The sequence below is a fragment of the Callionymus lyra genome, chromosome 17, assembly GCF_982586985.1.
Source record: "Callionymus lyra chromosome 17, fCalLyr1.hap1.1, whole genome shotgun sequence".
Lineage (NCBI taxonomy): Eukaryota > Metazoa > Chordata > Actinopteri > Syngnathiformes > Callionymidae > Callionymus > Callionymus lyra.
The window spans coordinates 14,398,141-14,425,911 of NC_141834.1; the positions used below are offsets into that span (position 1 = coordinate 14,398,141).

Here is a 27,771-nt window from a genome sequence, read left to right on the forward strand (position 1 = left end):
TAATTAGAATATTGGTTGAAATGAAAAACAATCGCCGTAACCTAACTTTTGATGTAACAGTTCAAAACTTTGGATATCGAAGGTGTAATGTTGTGTTTTAAACAAAAAGTTTTCGGTAGAATGTTTGTCCAGATGTTCCAGAATAATCGGTGTATTATTAAATGCAAAAGTCTCGCTGAGTAACTGGGATGTTTTAGAAATGTATGTGTGAAGAGCAGCCACTGTAAAAGTGCCTATAGTTTTTTTTTTAATGAAAACAACTTTCCTCGCCTTTTGTGCATGAAATGTTAGGAGTCACCGGCGCCTCCGGCCGTTTCCCTCTTCTCTCCTGTTGTGTTTTCCTTTAATCCGCAGAAGTATAAGAGTTCGTAGTCGCGCTTGCTTCCACTCGACGCCTCGACGTGCTGCTGCTCGTAGCCTTTGATTTGAGCAGATGCTGTGTAAGTGACACTGTATTACTATGACTCCAGTTGTAACCAGATCACTGTTCTCCTCAAATGTTGTCCAACATTTCTGCAGCTAAACCAGAATAAAAACTTTTGACATTTACTTCTGACTCCCTTCTAGAAATACTACTGTTCAGGTGGTTTTCCTGCTGTTTGCTTGAGGGCGCTAGTGAGCGAGATATCTATGCATTTTCCATCGTAAATCCTGGTTCGTGTCAGTACTATGGTGACAAAAATGGTTTGGTTGAAAAAGAGGTCCTTCCCTAAAGGTGGGGTAGGTATTCTTCATTTGTTGGCTCACGGAATATAACGAAAATCGAAGGTCCACAAACTAAGACTAAGCGAAAAGATTTAGAGAATTAGCATAATGGCGCTTCAGTTCCGTCTTTAGCTGTTGCTACAAACAAAGGAAGCTTTAGGTGATGGTTCAACAGGTGGTTCTGGACGATCCAAGTTTTGGTCCCAGACCTGCTAACATCAGACTTACTTCTAGTGTTGAAGGACCTACTTAGTTAAAGCAATGTGATCCTATTTTAGTCAGAATCAATTCATGAACAAACTGCTCTTTTGCTATGTCTTAAGCAAGATTTAAAATGTTTTTTTCTGGCTCCCCCCAGTGTTTAAATAATGTAATTACAATATCATGTCATAGGTGTTATTAGTTCTAGTAAAAACTACAGTAGAAAGTATGTGGAAGTACATCAGTACCATCAGAATATAGAGTGGTTGATTTTAACATTTGAAATGTTTAAAATTATTTTTTAAATTTAAATGTATTTCTTTATCGAAAAGTTTGAGTTTGTTGCACGAAAAAAAATAAATTCAACAATTTCTATATTTAAAGTTTGCTTTTGTTTTTCTGAAGTATCCGAATCATTTCCAAATAAATGTATTTTTAACACATTAGAGTTAAATATTCTCCAAAAATAGTCATCCTTTTTTTTTAATTTAAAGCATTTTAAATTCAATAGAAATGTAAGTATGTTTAATACAATTTCAATAAAGAAAAGTCGAAGTGTTTACTTCAACAATTCAATTTTTATGATGTCACTGATATATTCCATAAAAGCTTGTTGTCGGGTTTAAGCCTCGAAGAAAAAAGTCCTCTCAGCTATTATGGAAATGAATGCAAACGCCATCTCTGCTTCAAAAAATCCATCCCGGGCTCCTCTGCACCAAAATTCCTCTGATTTGTGTTTATCATCCTAAACTACAGCGTTCCCGGAGATTTACTCACGTGGGCGGGAATCTTTAAAAAGAACAGGTACATCGCTGAATCATCCGCCGAACAAAAAAAAACTTACAAGAATCCTCGTCCGTCCCACCCGGGACTCGTCCAATCAGAGCTGGCGATGATTGATGTTCATCCGAGGGCTAATTAAGACTCAAACCAGATCATCATTATCACAAACACACCGAAAAAAAACCTGCTGAGCTGGCACATCATTCCCCGGCGCCGCTCACACTTAACCCGACGTGCACCGGCGCCTGATCGTTATTCTCCTCAGGAGCGTCTCCCGGGGAACGTCGGACCCGAACGAGTCAATGTTATGTAAAGTCCCGTCGCAGTTATGACATCAGCCGGGATCCAGGTTGACGGTTCATATCCAAAAAGGGGGTCTCGGGGTGGGAAAAGGAGGGGTAGGTGTTGCTGCACTGCGGTGGACTTTCAGGTTGGCCACAGTCACTCCTGAGGGTTCATACATTGATCTATAAGCTCGGAGAGTTTTTCACCTGAAGCCGGTTGATAATTGGTGTGTGTCAGCAGAGTGAAGGTGTGTTCCAGTCCCACCGGTCAACACACACAACCTCCTCGGTCGACGGGCGAGAACAAATATGACTTTTGCTGCGTGGACACTTTCCCTGCAATAACGTGTTTTACTCTCCCTTTCCTGCCCCGGTGTGTGTGCGCTGCCTTCTTTGTAGATATGTGTAAGTGTGTTAGTGTGTTTGTGTGTGTGTGTGTGTTGAGTGGATCTCTCTTTTCACCATCACCATTACTGCATGAAAGAGCTGTCACTGTGCATTAGCTCTCTCCTGCTCTCCCTCTCCCCCCTGTGTGTGTGTGTGTGTGTGTGTGTGTGTGTGTGTGTGTGTGTGTGTGTGTGTGTGTGTGTGTGTGTGTGTGTGTGTGTGTGTGTGTGTGCATGTGTGTGTGTGCACGGAGAGAGAAAGGGGTGAACTGGGCAGCAAAGCCATTTTTAAAGCGATTGAAGGTCATGCTCAGTTTTGTGCTTCCCAACTGCTGCTCATCCTCGCTCACGGCTGAGTGCACGACATGAATTATCCTCCGTCATAAACATGTGAAGACCCGATGATCCCCCCCCCCCCCCCCCCTCGCCCCGGCCTCTCGTCGATATACATCCGCATCGATCAGCTTGATGCAGATGTCGACATATATCTGTGTGTGTTCACCCAGAACCCCGTCATCATCATCATCATCATCATCATCATCATCAGGCTCGTCGTGGTCGCAGTGGACGGTGTCCTGCTAATGCACCCACTGGCTGAAATATAAACATCGATAATGTTCATATTTAAAGTATTTTGGAATTAGAGGCTGATATTTGTACTGATCATATTGATGAGCGTGACAAATACTGTGGTGTTGGAGAGGATTACATAAATCTATTAACCTCTGATTATTAAACACATTTTTAAACACATTTTTAACCTCTGAACTGTGGGAGGAAACCGCAGGAAAACACCAGGAAATCTTTCAAACGAGTTCAAATTAAGAAATAAGAACAATTAACCTCTGATTTTTAAACAGATTTTTTTTCTTCTTTAATATCATATATAATAATATTCAATAAAATAAAATAAAATGTATTCTGGAATTTACTCATTATAAATCGTTATTGATGCAAAGTAAAATATCGTAAGGTTGTTACAAAGAGGTCGTTTATAAACTACATTAAAAGGATGAAATTAAAGGTTTAAAAATGTTGAGTAATACACAAGAATAAGGATGTTTATGATGTTTATTCAGGAAGTAGTTTGTAGAAGGTATAGTTGTGTTTAAAAAAAAAAAAACGTAATTCCAAAGGTATATGCTTAAGACTTGAGAGATGATTATCTTAAGTTTAATATTTTATCAACAATACAAACATTTGTCGCTATTTATGGCAAATAAAGAACTTTTTTTTACTCTTATTTCTGACTTCAGGGGCTAAATAATTTTTGATCAATCCTAAAAACAAGTGAAACAATCCATGAGCATTAAAAATGACCGATTTATATGAGTTATAAGAATGTTTTTTTAGACAAATATACAGTATTAAGGGTCTGTCATCTGAGACCAGGAGTAGATATTAGTTTTTAATCGTCTCTACTTTCTGATCAAGCTTCAATATAATAGAGGAGAATTAAAGTTGATTACAATTATCATTGTATAATAATAAGAGATGCAGTTAAATAAGGACTTGACTCAGGGAAAAAAACATATTCAGTTGGCATTTTCAAAAAAGTAGGTTAGGTTAGGTAGAACTTTATTGAAATTGTTTAAATATACCAAAATACCATACCAACATACCAACATATGCAGAGGTAGATGCAGACTAACATAGAACAGAACATCCAGATACTTTTACTCCACTCCTGCCCCAGAACTCAGAATTGTACAATTGAATAGCCCGAGGAATGAATGAGTCCTTGAGTCTATTTGTTTTGCACTTGGGAAGGAATAAGTACAACATGTGGTATAAGTACATGCTTCAGAAGACGTCACGAAAACATTTGTGATAGAAGTTTTTTCCTTCTTTGGTTGAATGAGGGATAAAATCAACTTTTCTTATTCAGTATATGGTGCAAAAACCCTTGCTTTCGCCTTATAATGTCCTCAGTGAGCAGAGAAGCAGATGGAGCACGAACGCTCCTTCCCATGATGCAACACTAATAGACTCAGGTACTCATTCATTCTTTGAGCTATAAGATTGGATAATTCTGGGTTTGGTGGCAGGAGTGGAGCAAAAAAATGATATTCCATGTTAATCTTTGTATCCTTTTTCTTTGTTATTTTTCTTTGATCCATGTTCTTTATCTTTCGATTTAGATTGTTTCATCTTGTTCTTTCTTTTTGTTGCACTTTGTTCTTTATGAATCTATCGTCAGTGTTGCGGTATGTTGGGACCCCCAGAGGGATCAAGTTTATCTATCTATATATCTATATATCTATCTATCTATATATCCATTATGCTTCCCTTTTTTCTCTTGCTGTCATGTTACCCCCCCTCATGCCACCGTGCCTGCACTCTCCTCATCGCCTCCTCCGGCTCCTCTGTCTATACCTACATCCAACCAATTACATTTACAGCTCAGAGTCTGCAGTGGTCAGTGGTTAACGGTTGATAGCCCCCCTCGTCGGCAGACAGAATTGACTGCAGGTGGTCGTAATGTTACGGACGCGTCCACGCACGACGTCATCACCGCACATACGAGAGACCTGGTCACGTCACAGCTCTCAGGCGACTTACAACCATGTGCGCTCCAATAACCACCGTCAATATTGTGTGTGTGTGTGTGTGTGAGTGGGGGTCCGGGGGGGGGGGGTCTAGCCTTCACCGTGATCTAGTCACGGACCTCATCATCATCATCCTCACCAGGGACTCTAAGGGTGGGACAAGTTGTCTCGGTGGGTGTTGGAGGAGAAGGAAAAAAAAAAAAGAAAAGAAAAAAAAAGGCGCAGAAGAGATTCGCGTCTAACGCGGAGGGGAGGAGGGGGAGGAAGAGGGGAGGAGGAGGGTGGTGGGGGGGGCGACGCATTCTCCCCCCAGTACTCTCAAGCAGCGTCCACGTCCACTGGAGACAGATCCCTGCTCAGTGACGTGTTTTCCATCAGCCCCTCTCGCACAAGCCCCAGCGCGTCGGAGCCGCTCGCCACTAGAGCCGCGGATCCTCATCCTCCTCTCCATCGTTTCTCTCTTCAGCCTCCTCCTCCCCCCTTCTTCTTCTTTTTCTTCTTCTTCTCGTCCCTCCATCTCGACGAAGGTAAGTCCTCAGTCACTGCGGCCACACTGTTGATCCGGGCTCCATCACTGGGGGGTGAGGTGGGGGGGTTTGAGAGGGGGGGGGGGTGATGGTGATGGTGGTTCCACACTGGTTTGTTCTGGAACTTGGGAGCATCAGCTGTGAGATCCTAGATCTAGTCATTTGGACAACGTGTTTTTTTTTTTGGGGGGGGGATTTTTTTGGCGGCCCTGCGTTATGTAAAGCGTTATGGTTCTGAAGATGGAAACAAACACATGGCCGCGTCTTGATGCCGTTTGTCTCCCACTCCAGTGAGTTTTTTTTCTCTCTCTCTCTCTCTTTCTCTTTCTCTCTCTCTCTCTCTCTCGCATGATGCTCGGCGTCCATTTTCAGGCATGATGACAAGCGTATGTATATATGTGTGCGCGTCTATTAATGAATGCACGGTAGTCCGCATCCCTCATGTGTCTGACGGCGCAAGGGCCAACATCCCGAAAGCGTTCACGTTTTTTTTCTGGGGGTCTCAATATTTGGGGGTAAACATCTGGCAGCACATCCATCATCCCCTGGCAACATCTGGACCAAAAGGTGGAAGGTTTTTGGTGTTTTTTTCTAGATTTTTTTCTTCTTTATTTGGGGGGGTGATGCTGTAGGAGTGTTCACTGCACCACTGGTGCTGAAGCTGCAGCAGGAGGACGCAGTGGAGTTGTCAGAGGTTCGATGAAAGAAACAGAAGAAAAAAAAAAGTGTTTTTTTTCTCCACAAGGATCTAAGCAGAGGCTCGACAGTTAAACACTGAGTGAATCAATCATGGGAGTCAACTGGTGTAACCTGAGCAAGTGCAGACGGAGGTGCCGTGCTTTTATTATTCATCCTTTCTTTTCTCCGACCACTTAGTCGCCCGCCGGGTCGCCATGGAAGCAGTTTTTTTTTTACGTATAAAACTTGCTTTTCTAGGAGAGACTTTTGAAGGTTTGATTGATCGCATGCCGGGGCCGAGGGGGCCACATTGTTCTGAGGGACTTTTGAGCCAATAGAGACAAGGGACAAAGACAAAAAGATAGTTAATATGATGGGAATATTGCAAAAAATGCATTTTATTGGATATTTTTTCTGTTTATAAGTGTCCGACACGTATAAGCAAATCTTACCTCTGCAAAGGATGATCGTCAGCGTATAGTAAAATAAAGGTTCTGATCATATTTAAGTGAAATATTCAGGAAATTTTGTAGTTTCATTTGGAAAATAAGGGGGTTATTGGTATTAAATATAAATATGAAATACTTGGATTTTTCTGAGTGACTGTCGAGCCAATAGAGACACGGGACAAAGAAAAAAGATAGTTAATGTGATGGGAATATTGAAGAAAATAAGGAGAAAAAATGCATTTTATTGGATATTTTTGCTGTTTTTAAGTGTCCAACACGTATAAGAAAATCTTCCCTCCGCCAAGGAGGTCAGATGATCATCAGCGTATAGAAAAACCAAGGTTCTGTCAATATTTAAGTGAATTATGTAGGAAATGTTGTAGTTTCATTTGGAAAAGAAGGAGGTTATTGATTATTGGTATTAGATACTTATTAAATATTTTTCTGGGCGACTGTCGAGCCAAAAGAGAGAGAAGAGACATAGAAAAAAATGGTCTATATGTCGAGAAAATGGCAAAAGATTAGGACAAAACAAATAATTTATAATATTGTTTTAAAAATAAATTCAATTCAAATATACGTCATTTAAAAAAACTGTAAATAAAAAGTTGTTAATGTGAGAAGGCAAGTCCCAAGTCCAGCCTGGGGGCCAAATGTGGGCCTTAAGCAGACGTTATGCGGCCCGCTGTGTTACTATAATGTATAATTCATCCAAAGAATGTTAAATAGTCAACCATTTTAATATATATATATATAAAAAAAAAAACATTTTAAATGGCAAATATTCTCATGAAATCACCAATGAGTGAAGTTACCAAGTATTCTTAAAAACTTTCTGGACTTGTCTGTAAATACTTTCTCTTTATTTATTTTTTTAACTGGATAAACATATAGTAACATTTGTATTTTGAACTTCTGAGTAAGTTAAGTATGACGTCACCGTTAAAAAACTTTGGACATGTGTCAAAGTGAGTCCTAATACAAACAACAAACTCAATTTATATTTAGAAATGAACTCATAAGCAACAAAAAATATATAAAATCATATAAATATATATATCTCTAATTCTGCTCTTATCTGAGTCTCTGGATCCTCATTGGTTGTTATCCTCTTCACCTTGTGTCTCCATTTTCAACATATTTACTTCACCGGTGTTCCCAGTCTTCATGTGTCCAAACCGTCTATCTTTACCTCTTGTTTCTTCTTCTTCATCTTCCTTCGCTCATTTCTCAACTTTTCCTCTCAAAGAGTAAAACATGTCATAATAAGATCAGACTATATGAGGGGAATGAGGTGTAAAAGTCATCCTAAAATAAAAGAACTGCTGTCAGAGCCATTAGAAGTAAAAGACTTCTGTTAGGAAAACCCAAAGAGACGGAGATGTCAAAACTATTAAATCAACGTGTAATTAAGATGATTCTTCTCAACTATCTGACCTTAACGTTGTCAAGTCTCAGTAGCTGGATGAGTTCCAGCCACAGAAGAGCTTCAGAGGTAGAGACACCCACGAGGCATTTGACGGATCGATCAAGGACACATTTTTGTGGTTCAACTTCTCATCTTTCCTGTCCAAACCCTTGTTTTGGGATGCTTAACAGAAAGTCAACGCTAACGCTAGGCGAATCTTACCTCTGCCAAGGAGGTCATATGATCATCAGCGTATAAAAATCAGCGTATGTTTAAAGTTTATGATCATATTTAATTTAAATATTCAGGAAATGTTCCCATCTCAGGAATTTTATTTGGAAAAAAAAGGATTACTTGTTTGTTTTTTTAGGGGTGATTCATTAGCTTGGTAGCAATTTGAGGTACTTTTTTATTCCATTCGCTTATTCAGTTCTTAAATTATTGAAAACTTTTTGGATGATTTTAGTTCATGTTATATAGAAATGTGAGATAAGGGCTTTTTGAGGGATGTGATAACTATTTTACATGCCTCACAGCGTGAAGGTTGTGGGTTTACTTTCCAGCTTGAGGCAACCTGAGGCCTTTTTCTGCGTGGAGTTTGTTGACAGGGACTTCCTACAGAAGTGTACAAAACATCACGACAACTAGGGTATTGCCAAGTCACTGGTGATACGTATCTGTAGGATCAAGAACATATTTGTAGTATTGTCAAGTACTTGACTCTGGTGTTGCAGAATTTACAGACCACATGACTCTTGACGAAGTTGTAACTGCTTTCATTTGTTTTCAAACCAAAATGTGTTCAAACATCAGCTTTAGAAACTGCTACAGTCACTGTATCCTCTTATCCCCAGTCATCTTGGGGACCTTTGTAGTATTCTTAAGTACTTGACTCTGGTGTTGTAGAATTTACAGACCACATGACTCTTGACAAAGTTGTAACTGCTTTCATTTGTTTTTAAACCAAAATATGTCCAAACATGAGCTTTAACAGCTGCTGGAGTCATTGTATCCTCTAATCCCAAGTCATCTTGGGGATCTTTGTAGTATTGTGGAGTACTTGACTCTGGTGTTGCAGTATTTTCAGACCACATGACTCTTGACGAAGTTGTAACTGCTTTCATTTGGTTTGAAACAAAAATATGTCCAAACTTCAGCTTTAAAAGCTGCTGGAGTTGACTGTATCCTCTCGTCCTCTGTCATCTTGGGAATATTTGTAGTATTGTGGAGTACTTGACTCTGGTGTTGTAGAATTTACAGATCACATGACTCTTGACGAAGTCACAACTGCTTTCATTTAAGCGCTCTATAAATATAAATTACTTACTTACTTACTTATTTGTTTTGAAACCAGAATATGTCCAAACATCATCTTTTGAAGCTAATGGAGTCGATTGTATCCTCTTATCCCCAGTCATTTGGGGAACTTTGTAGCATTGTCGAGTACTTGACTCTTGTGTTGCAGTATTCATAGACCACATCACTCTTGCCGAAGTCCTAACTGCTTTCATTTGTTTTGAAACCAAAATATGTCCAAACATCATCTTTTGAAGCTAATGGAGTCGACTGTATCCTCTCGTCCCCAGTCATCTTGGGGAACTTGGTAGTATTGTCGAGTACTTGACTCTGGTGTTGCAGTATTTACAGACCACATCACTCTTGCCGAAGTCGTAACTGCTTTCATTTGTTTTGAAACCAAAATATGTCCAAACATCATCTTTTGAAGCTAATGGAGTCGACTGTATCCTCTCGTCCCCAGTCATCTTGGGGAACTTGGTAGTATTGTCGAGTACTTGACTCTGGTGTTGCAGTATTTACAGACCTCATCACTCTTGACGAAGTCGTAACCGCTTTCATTTGTTTTGTACAGTGTCCCAGAAGTCCAAAAAAAATTAAACAAAATTACAAATTTCCTGAAACTGATTTTACAATTTCTAAAAAATTCCCCAATTGTTTTTTTTTAAATGGACAAAACCTTATCCTTGAATACAGCTAGCTTCTAATTACCCTCCCTTGCACCTACCTACAGGTGGCGCCCACGATTCTTCCTTTACATATGATTCTAGAGGCAAATTTGTATAAACAGATTCGCATTTAAAAACTCTTGAAACAAATCTACTAGTGTCTCAAAAAATGTTTTATAACCCTTGTGACAGATCCTCAGAATATCGAATAACATTGAACCATCACTCCATTCCTTCAGAAGATCTCTGAGGACGTCTGGTTTTCGGTCCAAGTGTTTAAACGACCTCCGATCCTCAGCACGCGAGCATGCATCCATTAATCAGGTCTGTTTCCAGCCCCTTAATCGAGCCGCGCTTTATTAAACCATCTTCAAAACCGTCGACAGTCAATGATAGCATCTCGGCGAGAGCATCACACCTCCTCTTCCTCCCACGCCGCCGTGTGTGTGTGTGTGTGTGTGACCTTAAATGATGGTCTCTGTGGATTTTGGATTAGCTGCAGCGGCGCTCCGTGCACTACTATGATCAGCTGTTTACGCTGCGAGGTGACTCATAGCAGTCAATATTGGTGTGTAAAGCCCACTCAGGTCCCGGCGCCTTTCAAGTGCCGGCCAAGTCATTATCATCTGAAGCTCCGGCCTGCGCCGCAATAATCGGAGAGGAATCCACAGAACTTCTGCCTCCAGGGACGGTAGATTTGGGCTTCAGTCGTACCTGCTATTGTTCCTTCATCTGCACTTTTCTTTTTACCCTCCCTTTCTTATCTGGACTTCACGCCATCAAGATCATTTCATCTCCGTGACAAAGTGGTAGCGGCGGCGGCGGCTACATCCGAGTGGAAGTCAAACAGGCAAACTGTTTTGGTGTAACAAGTCTTGTTTGTGATTCCAGGGAAAGCTTTTATATCCCGAGCTTTCTACTTGACTCCTGTCATGTGTTTGCTTACAGCTTTTAAGTGCTTCGCTTAGTTAGAGTCGAGACTCTCGGCGAAACGCGCACCAGTCACGCCGACTCCGTGCAGGAACCAAAACAAGCATTGAGCTGGGAAATAGAAATTATTATTTTTAATTAAATGTCAGTTAATACAAAAAAAATAACTGAGATATCAAGCTAGATATAATGTTCCATTTTTATTTATTTTTCATTTCCAGCAAAAATCTTTATGCACAAACATATCCACAATAAATCCATTAGCAAAATGATTAGCATAAAACCAACAGTTAGCATTAACATGCTAACATCAAACCAGGAAACGTACCTGCGTATTGTTCTTCTTTTAAACATCTAAAAAAGCTTTACTGTTTATTCTTGTTCACTCTTATGTAGGATGGCGGTTGTGTTTTCAATTATTTTATTACTAATGTTATTTCGTAGGGTAGGCTTTATGTCGTTTTTTGGCCCCGCTAACTAGCATAGACGTCCAGCAACACTTCTTTCTATTCTGCTTCTTTGTATTCTGTCATTTGAAAAAACTAAAAGTTTTCTTTAAACATGTAACAGGGGTTTCTGAGTCCTCCAGCTTAGCTGAGGTTTGTTAAAAACAATATATTTTGGGCAAAATACAATAAAGCTACTAGCATTTATATGCTAGCTACAATGCTAAAACTACCCTGAACGTTTAGCAAATACTGTTCTAGTAACGCATTTTAGTAAATTAAAATAAATATATAACACTAGATAATTGAATTTCAGTGAGGTAAAATATTAAATATAAAAAACTTCTAAGCCTTTTATTCGGATAAGAAAGTGTGTTCATGCTAACACACAACATCGGGAGACGACAGATTTGAAAAGTTATCTTGAATAAACTGGCTTCTATTAGCCTTATTTGCAGTCCTGAAACACATTCTTATTATTTAAATTATTTAAATTCAATTCAACAACTGAAAATGTTAGCATCGAACTGCTAGAGCTACTTGTTAGCTGCCACTTTGCTACGTTGTACAAATGTAACAATCAAGAGAATAAATATATTGGTTGAAATTAAACTTCTATCCAAACAATTTTAGCGGTTTATTTAAATTTATTTAATGAATAGTTTTATGCTTTACACATAGTACACCTAGATACATGCTATGTTAATATTATTTTTTCATTATTATTATAACTTTTGAGTCGGAAATATTCAATTAAAGGGATTTAAAAAGTCAAACCGATCTATCTATTCATCTAGTTGTTTCTCTTACGTTGTATTTACATCGGAACCGAGTGTCTTCTCTTGACTACGTTCAATTGTTGTGAGCAGCATAAGTACAAGACGCTGCCGCGAGGTCAGAAGTCATCACGGAGGAGCAGGGAGGCAGTGAGCCGAGCGGGTCACGTGACCACTCCAGATGTAAAAGCTGCTCAGCTGTAGCTCGTGTCCATCGATGAAAACAGTCGCAAACTCGACGTGACCGTCGGCTCAAGACAACTGGAGATCGAAAACCGTCTCGTGAATCGTTGTTTTTGTTTTACATTTATTGAAAAACAACCTCGTGATCGACCCAGAATTAGCATCTTCTCCACTCTTGGCATGTGTTTTGCGTGGAAACCGTGATTATCAAGTTTTGGATGGAAAAGAATTAAACCCGTCCTCCGTGTTGTCTGTGTTGCAACAGGTTTATTAGCAAATGATGGTGATTTAGGGAAGATAACAGCATCTATTACCACTTGAAACCGCTCGCCTTGTGTGGGCTTCGCCGTCTAACCTACAATTAAGAACCCAAACACAGTCATTAGTCAACACTTGCATTGTTAAGAATCTGCATCTCTCCTCGGCTCCGAAAGCATTAACAATGCACTTCCATCTCTGGAATAGAAAAAATAAAGTGTCTTCTTTTGTTCTGCAGTCACAGAGCACATTTTTTTTAATGCTCTTTCCAGGTAATGCAGAGACGCCGGTTTATTTTGGGAGCCTCTTAAACCAAGGTGTGACTGTCACTGACTCCTCGGGCTGTTCTTCGGATAAAAAACCTGAACTGGAATAACCCGAGCGGACAACGTTTTTTTTATGTTTCATCTTCCCGTCGCTTTCTGCTGTTGTGTGTGTGTGTGTGTGTGTGTGTGTGCGCCGGTGACTGCGGCAGCTGTCGGAGGCTCAGGTGCGAAGATCGCGCTCGTGATTACGGAGATAAATAATATCAGACGCCGCATGTCGGAAAAAAGACGTCGCAACGATGGCGGTGACGCCGAGCGTATCCGGAATCGTAACTTTTATAAACATGTGTGGAAAACGTATTACGGTTGTCATCATTTATTCAACAAGCAATTTGGTGGTTGATTTATGCAATGAATAGCTGATGAAGCAGCTGCTACATAAGTCAAACCTCCAGTGTGGCTTTCATTCAAGCATTATTTATATTTCTCCCTCACAATGGCTCACGTAGTAGTGCTAAACCGCTAGTCCCAGAACTTGAACCGGTGCCCGAAACTTTGGCTAACAAGCTAACTTTGTCCAAAATGTGTTGGTTTTTTCCCTAAATAGCGACGCTTCGATAATTGTGTTTGCAAGCTATGAGTGTTTTTCATTTTTCTTGTAATTTACCGCTAAAAATATTAGCATTTGAATGCTCAAATGAAACCAGAACATCGCTGCCGTCGGCCTCTTAAGTTGACCTCTCGCTCTTTAATGTCACAGTTGTCAAGCTAAAGGGAGTAGGTTAGCGTCCGCAGGGCATGGTTAGCGTCTGCATGGGCGGTTCAGTTGTTTGTGGAAGGATTCCGGTGGCATATATAAAAAAATAAGTCTTGTTAGTGTAGTTATTAAAGGACTTAAATGGAATTGAACGTATTTGTATCTGGCTCCCCCCGCTGTCAGAACAATACAACCGCAACTAGGTAAAGGATCGTGAAAACTGAAGTGTCTCCAACTGAAGAAAAGGGGTTGTGTCTATTTCCTTATTTCTCCTTCAGAAAAATATAAAATGTAATACCTTAATAAATTTCACCCATTCTGGAAATGAATGCAAATGCCGTCTCCTAACCAGTACTGTGAAGTAGTGGTTGGTCAGGCTCCTCAGAAAAGTGTTAGTCTTAGTTATATTTGGTGTCGACTTTGTTTCAAAGTGTCAGAACATTACAATGGCTCAAAGACAAAAATAGGTGTTTTGAATATGCATAAAAATCTAAAAATATCGGAAAATTTTGCTTGATTGAGTTTTTCAGTTTTGGATGTGTTTGTTATTCAATAGTTTCTCCTGAGCGGCTTCATGGGACAGCGACCGGTCATCAAAACGTGAAGGATTATCTCGACAATAGTGACGTCAGAGTGACAACACAACGGTGTGTAGTTGGTCATTTGTGTCAAATTATGATTGGCTGTGAAATTGTGTCTTTTTGAAAAATATTTCTTCTGTTTGTGTTACTTTCAAGTAGCTAATGTCAACATCGTACTTCGAGAATTAGGGAAGGGTATCGTTAAAGTTTTATACAAGACCTGTGCCGAAAACAGTACTTTTAACAAATGGTACTTAAAAGATGGAAAGAGATTTTAAATTGTTTAAGAATTTTGACATGGTTGGAGTTGATCATGTAAGCACTGGAGTCGCTGTCTTACTGGTTACCATGGTTACTGGACCTAAAAGGTCAAGTTGAGATGGACAAAACCATAGAGATTAATGAGGGACTTGTCTTCTGGCTTTCGCCTAAACGGACTGAAACAAATGTGTTTGTGGTATCCCTTTTGTTGTCTCTGGGTCAACATGAACGACCACCACTGCATATGTATTTCTGGAAGCCAGGGAGGTCGTTCACCTTGACTCAGAGACAATACAAGGGATACCACAAACACATTTGTTTTCGGGCCTTCAGGTCACCTTGACCCAGAGATAACACAGCTAACTTTCTCTTCATTTAAGATGTAGCGTGACGTGTTAGCTTTTATCTTTCTTAAACGCTATCGTAGAGCTTAGCATGAAGCTAAATTGCTACGGCAGTGAACCAATCAGAACCAAGGATACTGAACAGTGAGAATAACTGTATTTCTTGTACAAAAAAAAAGCTGCATCTTATTATAAACTGTATTTCCTGGCAAGAGCCAAACCCATGAGTCAGAAGATAATCTGAGCGGATTGAGGCAGATTAATGACAGACGAGTCAACACGCAAATCTTGGTAAAGGTGCTTCTTCCCCTTCGGCTGACAACCACGGCCTCAGAATCAGGGATGGCTAATCCCCGACGCCATTGTGTTAGCGGTTTGCTAGCTAGGATTAATATTTCCTCAGTAAACATCCAGTTGAAATTCCAGACATTATTCTCAAAGCCTCCTCAGCAGCTTCTCTTTCCTTCTCGCTCAGATCTGCTGATGTTGTTTTCTCTGCCCTTAAAACTGTGCCACGTCTCAACCCTCGTTCCTCTGCTCCTCGCCAGCTGCCGCCTGAACTCGCACTATCACTCACAGGGATCTTCTCGCTTGATTCCTCTTTCTTAATTATTGGACGTGAAATATTCGGGATAATTAAATGTCAATTACGATCGCGGACTCCGGGGAGTTCTGCTCGGGAAGGGATTCATTTGGGGGATTATTTGTCGAGGTCGTTCATTATTATTATTTTTTTTTTCAAAAGCCGTAGAGAACGTTCCCGGGTCCTCGGGGGGGATATGTTGATCGGGTCGAAAGGTCGTCGTAAACACACGCAACGACCTTTTTTCTACTCGGAGCCACACACGTGTTTTACGAGGACATCATGAGGATCTTGAGAGGGAGATAGACCCCCACACCCACCCCTCATTGCAAACAGGATGTAACCTATTTGGATCGCGGTGCCATATTGCAGCATGAATTATGAACCGACTCCACTGCGCTGCATTATAAGTAATAAATAATGATGTTTAATAATGCGTGAGGCTCTTTTTCTCGAGAGTTTGTGTAAGAACGGAGCCAGGCGTTGTGAATGGTTCGTGTCACTCTGTCGCAGTAGCATTAGAGCGAAGTCTGGTCCGAGTCCAAAGTGACCCCTTTTTTTTTTAATGTCTGGATTTTACATTCCGTCTCACTTCGCTTTTGCTCTCTCTCTCTCCGACTGATTCTCCCTCCATCGCCTCCCTTCCCCGCTCCATACTGATCCAGACTTTGGAATTCAATGTTGCTATGGTAACAATGTCGGGTTTCTCCCTCCCCCCCCCCCCATCCCCCCGTCCCCTCTCCAATCGCTCCTCTTATTCAGACGAGTGCTGACTCTGGAGTCATGGGGTCTTTAGTCAGTATCTGTGTCACTACTACACGGTCGCTCTCGTAACATAAATCAAAAAAGATTGTGTAGATAACGTATTGAGATATGTAGCGAGATGCTGGATGGTTGCTCGGTTGTTTTAGCTTTAGCTACATTTGCTAATATTTGCATCAGATAACCAGTTCAATTGCTAATCAGTTATTATAATATTTTCTTTTTGATAATCTAAAAATTCTATTTTTTGCTGATTAACTAAAATAAAAAAGGAATTTAATTAGTAATACTAGTTGTTAGCATTTCTCTAGCTACATTATTTGCACTTTTAGTCAATATTCTATCCTTAAATGCAGAAAATTGATGTTCTCCCTATTCTCCAGGCACTCTGGTTGCCTCCCAAAATAAAATACAAAATATATAAACTGTATATATGAAAATGTGGTGGATGTTAACCTCCCTTTTACCCTAAGTAACTGGAATAGACTCCAGTAGCTTGTGACTGAGACGAAACTAAAAAGTAAATAATAATAATAATAAATGAAAGTTATGGAGGTGGATAAGAGTCTTAGTAAATTATAAACATGTATTCTTTGATTCACAATGTACACATCTTTTAAAAGAGACTTACCAATAAGAAATTGTATTTTTCTTTTTCTTTTTTTTTTTAGATTGAACTTAAAACAACACAGAATTTGCTGACTTAGCACTGATGTCTTTAGTTGAGGTTTTGTTTAGATTCCAAATAAAGATCTTTTTATTAACCTAATGAATTGACAATGTTTCAAATGCTAATAAAATGTATCTAAATGTGATGATAAAATTAATGGAGGACAAAGATGTGGGAAAAGGATTAAACAATAAATAAATACATCATTGTGAATGAGTGGGTTTTAATGCAATAATGAAAAATCCGAAATGTATAAATAAAGTGCTTTTAAATATAGTAAATCACTTTTTACATTTTTCATTGAAATATACCAACAAATGGTAATAATAGAAAAGTCAATTCTAAATCCTTTGCACCTCACAAGCAAGTTCAAGGGCCCTTTGTGGCCCCTATGCTGCACCATCAAAGTACATGTCTCTGAAAACTTGCATGAAAACTTTAAATATTAAACACTAATCGGATACTTTACTCTGTAAATGTCGATCAACTGATCAATGAATTCAAGACGAGTATTGATGCTGTAGAGTGTGTACCTTTAACGAAAGATCAATAAAGGGATATTTCTATTTCACCCTGCCTTTGTTTCTTTAAATGAGCTAAAAAAAGAGTCAATTTTTCTCTTTCCTGTCTGCAGCAGTGGAGCAGACACCATGGGCGTTCTTGCACAAGCTTCCTGCTAACAGAGACCGGAGCCGGACAAGTGTCCACAACGACAACCCTCGGCCCCGACCAGCTTCCCACTGTGAGAGACGGAACAAGAAGAAGCAGAAGCATCAGGAGTGTAAAAGACGGAAGAGGGGGAAGTGGGCGGACTAGTCGATGGATGCTGTCCGGATTGAGGGGACAGCACTTTCTTCACTGTCGAGGAAAAGAAAGATTTCAAAATGGAGTCGAAGGATAGAAACACAGCATCAGGTAACTCCTCTGATCATCTCACGTCACCGTCAATATGTCTTTCATTTGCGTGGAGGGAGTAAGTGGGCGATTGGTGGAGCCACTGAAGGCCACCGGCGGCACTTATGCATTCACGCCGAGCCCCGCTGGTTCTGAAGGGACGGGCGCCCGGGTCATGAATATTGAGAAGATTGGGAGGGTGTGATCTGTTGTGTTTCACATCAATTCAGTCTTGTTAAGCAGAGTCAGCAGAGTCATTCAACTCTCCTCCAAGGACACATCATAGTTCCACACTGGCCCCTGCCTCCCTCCTTCTACACCCGCTTTTATCTTGATGTTATCTTGAATCAATGTCCTTCTGCTGAAACTTTCTTTTGCCCCCTTCCTGTCCCTCTGAAGGCATGGTGTGCGAGAAGGGGATCCAGATCCTCCTCACCACCGTCGGGGCGTTCGCTGCCTTCGGCCTGATGACGGTGGCGATAGGGACGGACTACTGGCTGTATTCTCGTGCCATGATCTGCAACAGCACGGCTAACGTCTCGCAGGACGACCCCCACAATAAGGACAAGAAGGACCCTGGAGCGCTCACCCACTCAGGACTGTGGAGGATATGCTGCCTTGAAGGTAAGAGAAGTCGTTTGGAGTTTGCTGTATGGGGTCGGTCATAGGTCATGGGTCAATGTTGGCCCCTTAAGGGAAGATATATGGTCCGTCTCCACCGGCTCGTCTAAGCGCTACTCTACTCGACGAGACTGTACCTGGTTGGTGTTGTGTTTCCATCAGCATCGTACGTCGGAGCAGATACTTTCATCAGTACCTTAAAATAAACGGTATGTTGGTCAGAAAAGTTCTTCCATGGTCCTCTGAGCTTTTGTGGCGGATTGCCGATGAACACGCTATTTCCAGGCCCTTTTTATTTTATGACGGACCACCCACTACAAGTAGGTAGCAGGGCAACAGAGTACAGTTGAGCTGAGCCCAGTCGAGTAGGGCTTACACTAGTAGAAAATCACCAATAGAGTTAATTAATTATTTTGACAACATACCCCTTGTTCAAAAAGAGATGAGCTTGGGCTAGTGACCAAAGATCCCAGATGCACATCAAGTCTTCCTTAGCCACCCTTAGAGGTTGAGGGAAAAGCCTAGTCATCTGGAAAAGGCTGTGAGTAGAACCACTGCTTCTGCTTCTTGGTAACAGCCAGATGAGACGCCACCTTAGTGAGCTGTTCAGGTTAGTTGTCAGATCGTCTACTGGTTGACCTGGAGAAGAACTGTATGGGAAGAATCTAAACTGTGTACTTCTGCTGCAGCCTCTACTAATCTACCGAAAAAATGGATCAATGGATGGACAGCTAGTAGTAGTTTTTCAAAGGGACTAGAAGTTGCGTTAAAACTAGGCGAACTAAAGTATCTGTAGGTGGGTTTTCTTCACCTTTGGACATGCACAATGAAACCCCTGATGTCCCCCATTAAAACCCAATCACATGACCAGTTTATTCTGTTTACGATCCCAAAAGTAATTCCCTTATACTTGTCCGTGCAAACAGACTTTACCAATGAACCAAAAATATGAATGCTTATAATGGTAATGGGAACCCACCCAGTCGGTGTCCTCTTTAAGTGTCCATAATTCTTAACTTTACTGAAGTACTTCCTTGGGTACATCTCTATATTTATCGTTAGACTTATTGGGAGAACTTTTTAATAGTGGGCAAGTTTTGTCTAAGTGTTTTAAAAATGTTCTCCAAATTACCACTCAGGTTTTGTCACCGATGTTGGCCATTGAGTCAATAGTCGTCATATTTGAGAAAAGGAATTTAAAGAACAAGAGCTACTTTTTGAAAGTAGTAACGTTCAACTAGTCAATGATCAATATGTAATAACAATTAAATGACAATTGATTCAAAGCTATTTGACTGAGTTATGACTGAGGATGTTTGATCACTGCGTTGAAATCTAATCGGATTATTGATTACGATGGATTTTTATGTGTTAACCTGTTAATTTTGACAGCCCTCATTAAAACACTTGTTACGATATATATGGTCGGCACTTTAAAGTTTTTCAAATAACATTTCTTCAATCAATACAGGGGTTAAACTGCAAGTTTATCTTTAATCAATATTGATTATCAAGGACAGCCCGTGAGACAAGAAGCCTTTGTGCTCACTTGCATTATCATTAAGGTACGCTGAGGCTTTAAAGAAACCATTTATCTTCCTCTGGAATTCTATGATTCAAATCCGGTCTTTTTTTTTTCTATTTTAGAGCAACAGAAAAAAAAACGGCAACAGGCCTATTTAAACCACTGTAACTTAATCTGTCGATTCATTCTACATTACACAGACTGTCAGCAGAGGAGGGTGGGAGTGGAACACACCGCCGAGCTCTGGGAAAATCTCTTCATGGTATATCCTCGCCACCCTTATAATGCCAGCTCGCTCTCATCCTTAAGCTTCCTGATTTTAAACAACAGTCCTGGCAGCACTGCGGCAGCGCGCCCCCACACACACTCCCACCATCGCCTCGCTTTGTCTCTTGCTACTCTTCTTCACTCTTATTTCAACATAACTCATCCGCCCAGACGTTCTCTCTCCCCGTCCGGGGCCCTTATCTTTTAGCATTCCGCTTCACCCTCTGATGCGGTAAAGCTCGCTATCTTGGCGTGCCTTGGAGGTCAAGCAGCCTGATGTCTGTGGACTGTAGAGCCAAGAAAGATGCTCAGTAGTGCGGTGGTGCAGTGAGGTGCAGCCAGAGTGGAGATGCAGGACATGCGAGCTCTGAAAGATTTATGCCCGGGGGTGGGTGGCACATTATGCTTTGGATAGAGATGTGTCCTCCAAAACTCTTCGGAGGCAACTCCGGGAATGCTCTTGGTGTCAACGGTCGATCGTTCGTTTCGAGGCTGCGAAGCCTTTTTTAAAGTTTAGAAAGCAACCTTGTGGAAATATACCAAGGTATGTTAAAGTTAATGATCTCATTCTTCTATATTAACATAGCCAAGGTCACCATCTGCTTCTGTTTGGACCAACCTGTCAAATTAAGTATTCCACTGAAGCCCTCCGACCAAGCTCTTTGTACCTCACCTTGCAGGTTAAGTAGTGGCAAATAAGACGGAATACATTTGTGTAGATTATTGTTCAAGTGATGGGCAGTGACACACATCTCTAAGTGCACTGCTTTACAGTACAATGTAAGACAGTGCATGTACTTGCCCAGTGGTTAAATTTCAACAGGGTAGTACTGTCTCAAATCAAACACTGCCGCTACACACTTACCTGAAATGTGTCGACAGATTCTTCTTCTACTACTTTTTAACGCTGATTGCAATCAGCCAGTGGAACACTATCACCCACACTTGCCAATCGCCAATCGAAACAATCAAATTAAGTTGTGTTTCATTTTGTTATAATGTTGTTGTGTTGTTCTCGAGACATTTATGCCGGTATCTGCTCCAAAGACGCGTCGTCAGTGACGTCGCTTCAGTTTAGCGTCGTCTATGTCACCAAGATGGCGGCCGTTGAGGGTGGAGAGTGTCCATCGATCCACACTCAATTTTTTTCTCAATTTGAGTGCGCAATTTTGAGTCCTCATTGTACACTACATTTTTGCACACTGCTCATCGGGACGCACTTCTGCACTCAAAATATAAAGTGTACACCAAAAGATGTGAAGACAGGGTGGAACTATGACAAAATGATATGCTTGGCTTGAAACAGAGATGACAACGATGTCTTAGAAAAATTGAATTATTGCCATAGTTCACCTACATTTAGGCTTTTCAAAATGCCTCCTCGATGGAGTATAGGAACAAATAATTATCTCCAATCCAGTTAATTGCTCAATTTAATCTGCACCTATGTTAGCCTCTAACACTCTTATAGACGTCTAAGAAAATCCCACCGAACCAAAAACAGTCAAATTCCACCTAATACCATAATACGTTTTGCTCTGTTTTTAGAGGGTTTTTTTGGATTGGAAGGAGATCTGGAATACGTTTGTTTGGTCTAAGAGAACGTCATTAACAAAAACAAAACCCAATAGGGTTTAGTTGTGTCGCTACTTGTTATGTCTTAGCTGATATTTTTTAAACAGATAATAATACAGACAATTTAAAGCTGTATCAATTTGTATTCAGAAACAACTAAAGCAATAATGCATCTTCCAGACATGACATTGAAGGGGAAGTGTTGACAGCAAATGTATCATGTTTGTTAAATAATAAAAGGGGACAAAATTTGTTGTTGGAACAACAATGTGAGCTGAACAAACATATTTTCACCAACAGGAAGAATGAGTCGAGATTGTGATATTTTCTTTTTATTCTGGAACACTCTATTAATCCTTATTTTATCTAAGTTTGTCCTCCATCAAACACACCAATTCCTTTCCTTCAACACCAGTTTGACTCTTTTTTGGATTCTCTGTATAATTGTTGGCAACGATTATCTCTTTTGCTTATCTTTTCTTAAACTAAGTCATGTGTATATGTTGCCATATCAACATGAACATTAATCTACTTTGATTTTGAGCCAAACGTCCTGTGGGCCACATGAAATGAATTGGTGGGCCAGATCTTGCCCCGGGGGTTTGAATTTGACACATGTGACACATCTTTATGGGACTCCAGGTCAGCCTGGTGGTCTTTCATCAGAGTGGAAATACTCATTCAATTTCTAAGACCAAAAAAAAGGACCCATTTCAAAATATCAAAAATGTTATTCAACCCACTCAGAAAATCCTTTTTTTTCCTCTTTGAAAAAGGCGCTGATTCAGCAAAAAAATAAATGTGTCATTGTTTTATTTTGCTGTTTTATTTATTGCTTTATTGTTCCTCACAGGCGTCAAAAGAGGCGTGTGCTCCCAGATCAACCACTTCCCGGAAGACGCCGACTTCGACCACGACGGGGCCGAATACGTCCTGCGTAAGTCGACACGGTTGATGACGAGCGGCTTCCTTTGATTCTCAAACTGCTCAACAGATGATCTCAGCAAGAAGTAAACATGTGACCGCGAAAAGACAGGAGGGATTGGATGCCCTAGTTGATGCTGAGCGCCCCTGCAGCTATTCCTCTCTGTGATATGTTACATGTGAGCCTCGGCAAACACGTAGCTTGTGTTCTGTTTAGAATGTTGCTGAGGCATTTTGTTGGCATTTAGGTGGCATTTCCTCTCCGGTGGCCTAGTTATCCAGAGAGATACTGTGTTCCTATCTTTCGCTCCTGGTTATGGCTTCCTCAGGAATTTAGGTGCGATACCACCTGGTGGACGACTCGTTTACGTCACCTTAAAAAGACCCCGCGATTCCAGCACCCAAAAAAAACATTCCCTTATCTTACATTTAGATTCAAAACGATGGCTGCCAAGTTGTCTACTTTCCTTGAGCTACTCCAGAAATGGTTTGGAAAACTGCTTCCATGTAACCTGGTAACCGAAGAGGCAGCAACGCACAAACCCGAACATTGTGACATCACACTTGCCGGCACCTCCGGGGGATGTTCAATCGCCCTTCACGCTCAGCATTGTGTTTTAGCAGAAGATAATGAGTCGAGGATATCAGGATGTCTCGCAGCAGTAAGAGTGTGAAGAGCATGTTAGTAATTCTTCATTAAAATACAAAAAAGGTGGCATATATTTTAAATTGGTGGATCACACCCCCTGTGTCGGGGACCGTTACTGGTTCATAAGGCGTTTAAAGCATAAAAAAAGGTATATCATTTGTATTGATTATTAGTGTCTGAAATGTGTTCTGTTTTGAAAATAACTATCCTATTTTCTCAGAAGTAACATTAGCCTATAAACTGGCGAAAATTTTTGAAATTTATTTATTTATTTTACTGTTTTATCTGAAGGTCGCTCCGTGAATATAATTCCGACACTAAAAGGTCAACTAATATGAAGACCTAACTGGCTCGCTCACATGTTTCAAACGTGGAAGTCTTCCTCTCCACCATGCAGTGAGTCCCTCATCATGACCCTGTTTTGAAGTTACTACTTTATAAACTTCTCCCCCGTCTGGAATCTCAGCAAACAAGAGGTTACGAGATTGGCGTCCATCATGATGTAATAATGGTTTCACTCCTCCTCCAGCCAGCTGTAATCACGCCCACTTTGTTTATACAACGAGTCCCTTAGAGGTGGATACTTCCTTGATTGATGGTGCGCGGTGATAAACCTTGATGTTTGACCAATCACAGCAGAGTGGGTGTGGTTATGGTAAAGATTTAATCTCCAGAAAAAAAAAGTGTTTTCGGTAGGCGGGGCTTAAGGTCATTTTCTAATATAAATATTTAACTGAAAAGAGAGTTTTGTACAAACAGACACTAAAGAAAAACCAACACAAGATGATTACCTTCCAAAATGTTTACCTCTGTACAAGGCTTTAATTAGATCTTTGTAAGCAGGAAATATTCTTTCAACGAAAACTGAAAAAGTGATTAGGTGTATTGGTTGCCATCCTACTTGTAGCACCATTTGTAACAGTGAGCGAGCTCCTGATGAAATCAATCGTGTAGAGACTTTCTTTGGATGTGTTTCTGCAAGTTAAAGCATATAGCATAGACCAGTAATTTAACTTTTATACTGATGGTTGTCGTTCTTCCTCCAGGGGTCGTAAGGGCTTCCAACATCTTCCCCATCCTCAGTGCCATCCTGCTGCTCATGGGAGGTATGTGTATCGCTGCTAGTCGTCTCTACAAGAGCAAAAGGAACATCATCCTTGGAGCCGGAATCCTCTTCGTGGCCGCAGGTAAATAAGCAGCACTTTCTCTGCTTCGTGTCACCGACATTGTTTGGGATTGTTTTGGCTTTTGTGCCAGTTTATTGGATCTTTTAAGTAAACCTGTATCTGGGAGCTGTCATTGGCGATAAGGTCATAAAATCCCAACGATTTGTGTTGGAACATTTGGCGTCTGTTAGCTCGGGCTTGGACTGGAACCAGCTCAGGTACGATTAATCAGAGATTGCGGTATAAAACAGGGTTAAATGTACCAACCGTCAAACTCAACTGCTGTTCATCGAGTCCCTTACTTTACAGTCTCACTGCAATCTGCCGTTATACTCCTTACAGGCTTGGCTTTGGGGGAAAGACTAAAGAAAGGGGGTTTCACTTTTTCCAATTCAATTTTTTTCTCAAAAATCACCTACTCCAATTTTAATGAAGTTAAAATGTATATCGGAATGTGCTTGTACAGGGTCAGTCAATTGCCCAAGCCAGTACTGTCTATACTAAAAAGTACTAAAAAAGTCATTTGCCCAAGCCAGTACTGTCTATACCAAAAAGTACTCACAAGGTCATTTGCCCAAGCCAGTACTGTCTACCAAAAAGTACTCACAAGGTAATTTGCCCAAGCTAGTACTGTCTATACCAAAAAGTACTCACAAAGTCATTTGCCCAAGTCAGCTCTGTCTATACCAAAAAGTACTTACAAGGTCATTTGCCCAGGCCAGTACTGTCTATACCAAAAAGTACTCACAATGTCATTTGCCCAAGCCAGTACTGTCTATACCAAAAAGTACTCTCAATGTCATTTGCCCAAGCCAGTGCTGTCTATAACAAAATGTACTCGCAAGGTCATTTGCCCAAGCCAGTACTGTCTATACCAAGAACTACTCACAAGGTCATTTTCCCAAGCCAGCACTGTCTATAACAAAATGTACTCGCAAGGTCATTTGCCCAAGCCAGTACTATCTATACCAAGAACTACTCAAAGTACAAGGTCTTAAATCAGTCTTGTTCTCCTTCAGGTCTGAGCAACATCATTGGCGTGATTGTATACATCTCGGCAGCGCTCGGGGACATCTCACCGAAGAAGGACGAGGACAAGAAGTGGCAATACTCCTACGGCTGGTCCTTTTACTTCGGGGGTCTGTCGTTCATCATGGCCGAGATGGTCGGGGTCCTGGCCGTCAACATCTACATCGAGAAGAACAAGGAGCTGCGGTGTCGGTCCCGCACCGACATCTTCAAGACGACCACCCACGCCATGCTCCGCCTGCCCAGCTACCGGTTCCGTCGCCGCTCCCGCTCCTCGTCCCGATCGACGGACCCCTCGCGCTCACGAGACCCCTCACCGGTAGGGGGAGGCGGGGGGAAGAACTTTGGTCTTCCTCCTTCCGCGCTGCTGTCCCAAGGTCCCATTTCGGTTTCCACCTTACCCAACCCGCACTCCCGCTCCCACACGGCTCTGGCCGGAGGCGACATCTCGCTCTACACGCTGTCCCGTGACCCTAAACTCGGGGGGCTGCCGCCGATGTACGGAACGGTGGACAGGGCCACCCTCTACCAGCTCCACAACTGCTTCCCGAAGGACGGCGGGGGAGGAGGTGTGATGATGAGCGGCACACTACCGTCCCTCAAGTCCCACAATCCTTCCAATTCCAACTCCAACGCTCCGATGACCAACTCAGTCGGCTCCGGTCCTCCTCCCTTCACCTCATCCACCATAGACCGGGAGCGAGGGATGGGGACACTGGACAGGCTGAAGGGAGACCGAGAGAGCAACTCAAATACTCTCAACAGGAAGACCACCCCGGTGTAGAGGCGGGAGGAGGAAGCGCTGGTGCACGAGGAGCGACCGGAGAATAAGGGAAGCGTCACTAGCAGGAAGCTACCGGTCGCCCTCCTAGCTAAAAGAGTAATAACTGAAGAGATAATAACAACAACAACTTTTACAAGATATTTTAGAAAATTATTTATTTTGTTATTGACTCAATGCAAATAACCGTGAGCTCGCCGTCAGAAGCTTCTCACAACCGTCATGCAATAATAGCGATAATTTAACCAGATCATCGTACGGTGTCGATTGTTGTTGTGGTTATTCTTCCTGTTATTACCGGTTTTGTTCGCGCTAGTTTTAGACCTCGAAAAAAGACTTTACTGTGAATTTTTCTCTCCACACAAAGTGTCAAACGTCGAGCATGAGTGTGCACAAATCGTCGGAGAATGAAAGCTGTTGTTTTTTTTTTTCTTTTCGTTGAAACCCCCACATGGTTGACCTTCGAAGTCCGATGTGAATACTGTAAATTGTCTTCCAATATGAAAAAGAAATGCAAACGACAGACGCGAGCGAAAAACACCTTGTCATGACGAGTCCGAGTTTACGACCAGCCTCCGTCTTCTCTCCATCCTTCTCCGTGTTAACAGTAGTTATTGTAGCTCTAGTCGTGTTAAAGATGTTTGTTCTTGGGCATTAACGAAAACCTCAGCAGAAGAAGAAAAAAAAAGACATCTGTACAGAATCAGGCGAAAGTTGCTGCCTGATCAAAATGTCCCAAAAGTGACACATGCAACTCATCAGTGGCAAAAAATATAAATACATTGTGTATACGTGGTTTAAGGGGACGGGGAGGGGGGGACGGGTGCATTGTAGAGACATTTCAGAAGATACATGTACATTGTAATTTACACATATATTTGTCTAAACGTGTTTTTTCGGGACCACTGTTGAAACCGGGTTGTGTAATCGTCGGCCGGTTTTGCCGAAGCGTTCTTTTTTTTCCTCCCCGGACTCTCGTTCAACGGTCTGTTCCGTCCATTCTCCGCTCGAGTCCAACGACAGACAATCCCTGAACTTTCCCAAAGGTTATTTTCACTGTGCTTCCCGGCTGACCGCTGACTCTCCTGTCTGAACTCGAGAATGTAAAAAAAAAAACTAAAAAAAAAACGACGGACGCGAACCCTCCGTTGTAGGATGAAGGCGACGCTCAGCGAAAGTCTTTTTTTTTTTCCTTTCTTTGAGTTGAGAAGATGTGATGAACCTGCGCACAGATAGCATTTATGTGGGCAATATAAATAGTCTGTAGTGGAGAGTAGATATATTAGACGGTTTATCTAAATGTGTGATAAACTCAAACACTGTATTGCACGAAGTTTATAAAAAACTATAACAACGACTCTCACTGACTTCTGTCGTTTGTTTAAAATCACTTGAAAATTTCAGATTCCTGTTTTTTGTCACGACGCGAAGGGACTGAAGGATGGCAGCTTTCCAGGTCGTGGTCAGGTGTGGGTGTCGGCCAATCAGGTTTGAAGATGCAGAAGCGCAAAAATTTCCCATCATGCACTGTTCATTTAGTTCACGGATCTCGTGTTTTTTGGGTGGTATTAATAATTTTTTTGCTCTCG

The 27,771-nt window shown here is 41.3% G+C and overlaps 2 protein-coding genes across 3 annotated transcripts in view; both read left to right on the forward strand.

The window, feature by feature from the left end:
- The window catches only part of prkcg (protein kinase C, gamma), a 70,222-nt gene extending 50,291 nt beyond the window's left edge, over nt 1-19,931 (forward strand). Inside the window, exon 18 of the transcript XR_015709210.1 lies at nt 19,916-19,931. The gene's annotated coding sequence lies outside the window, so the exon portion shown is untranslated. The remainder of the gene's footprint in view (nt 1-19,915) is intronic.
- cacng8b (calcium channel, voltage-dependent, gamma subunit 8b) lies at nt 5,220-27,539 on the forward strand. Of its 2 annotated transcripts, none has more exons than XM_087778998.1 (6): nt 5,220-5,435; nt 17,386-17,666; nt 18,045-18,269; nt 22,487-22,570; nt 24,253-24,393; nt 25,392-27,539. In XM_087778998.1, the coding sequence occupies exons 2-6, from the start codon at nt 17,636-17,638 to the stop codon at nt 26,183-26,185; spliced, it is 1,275 nt and encodes a 424-aa protein (XP_087635124.1). In that variant the 5' UTR covers nt 5,220-5,435; nt 17,386-17,635; the 3' UTR covers nt 26,186-27,539. The 2 variants fall into 2 exon arrangements, with proteins under 2 accessions (XP_087635124.1, XP_087635125.1); XM_087778999.1 differs by lacking the exon at nt 5,220-5,435 and adding an exon at nt 5,607-5,725.
- The last annotated feature ends 232 nt before the right edge of the window (nt 27,540-27,771 follow it).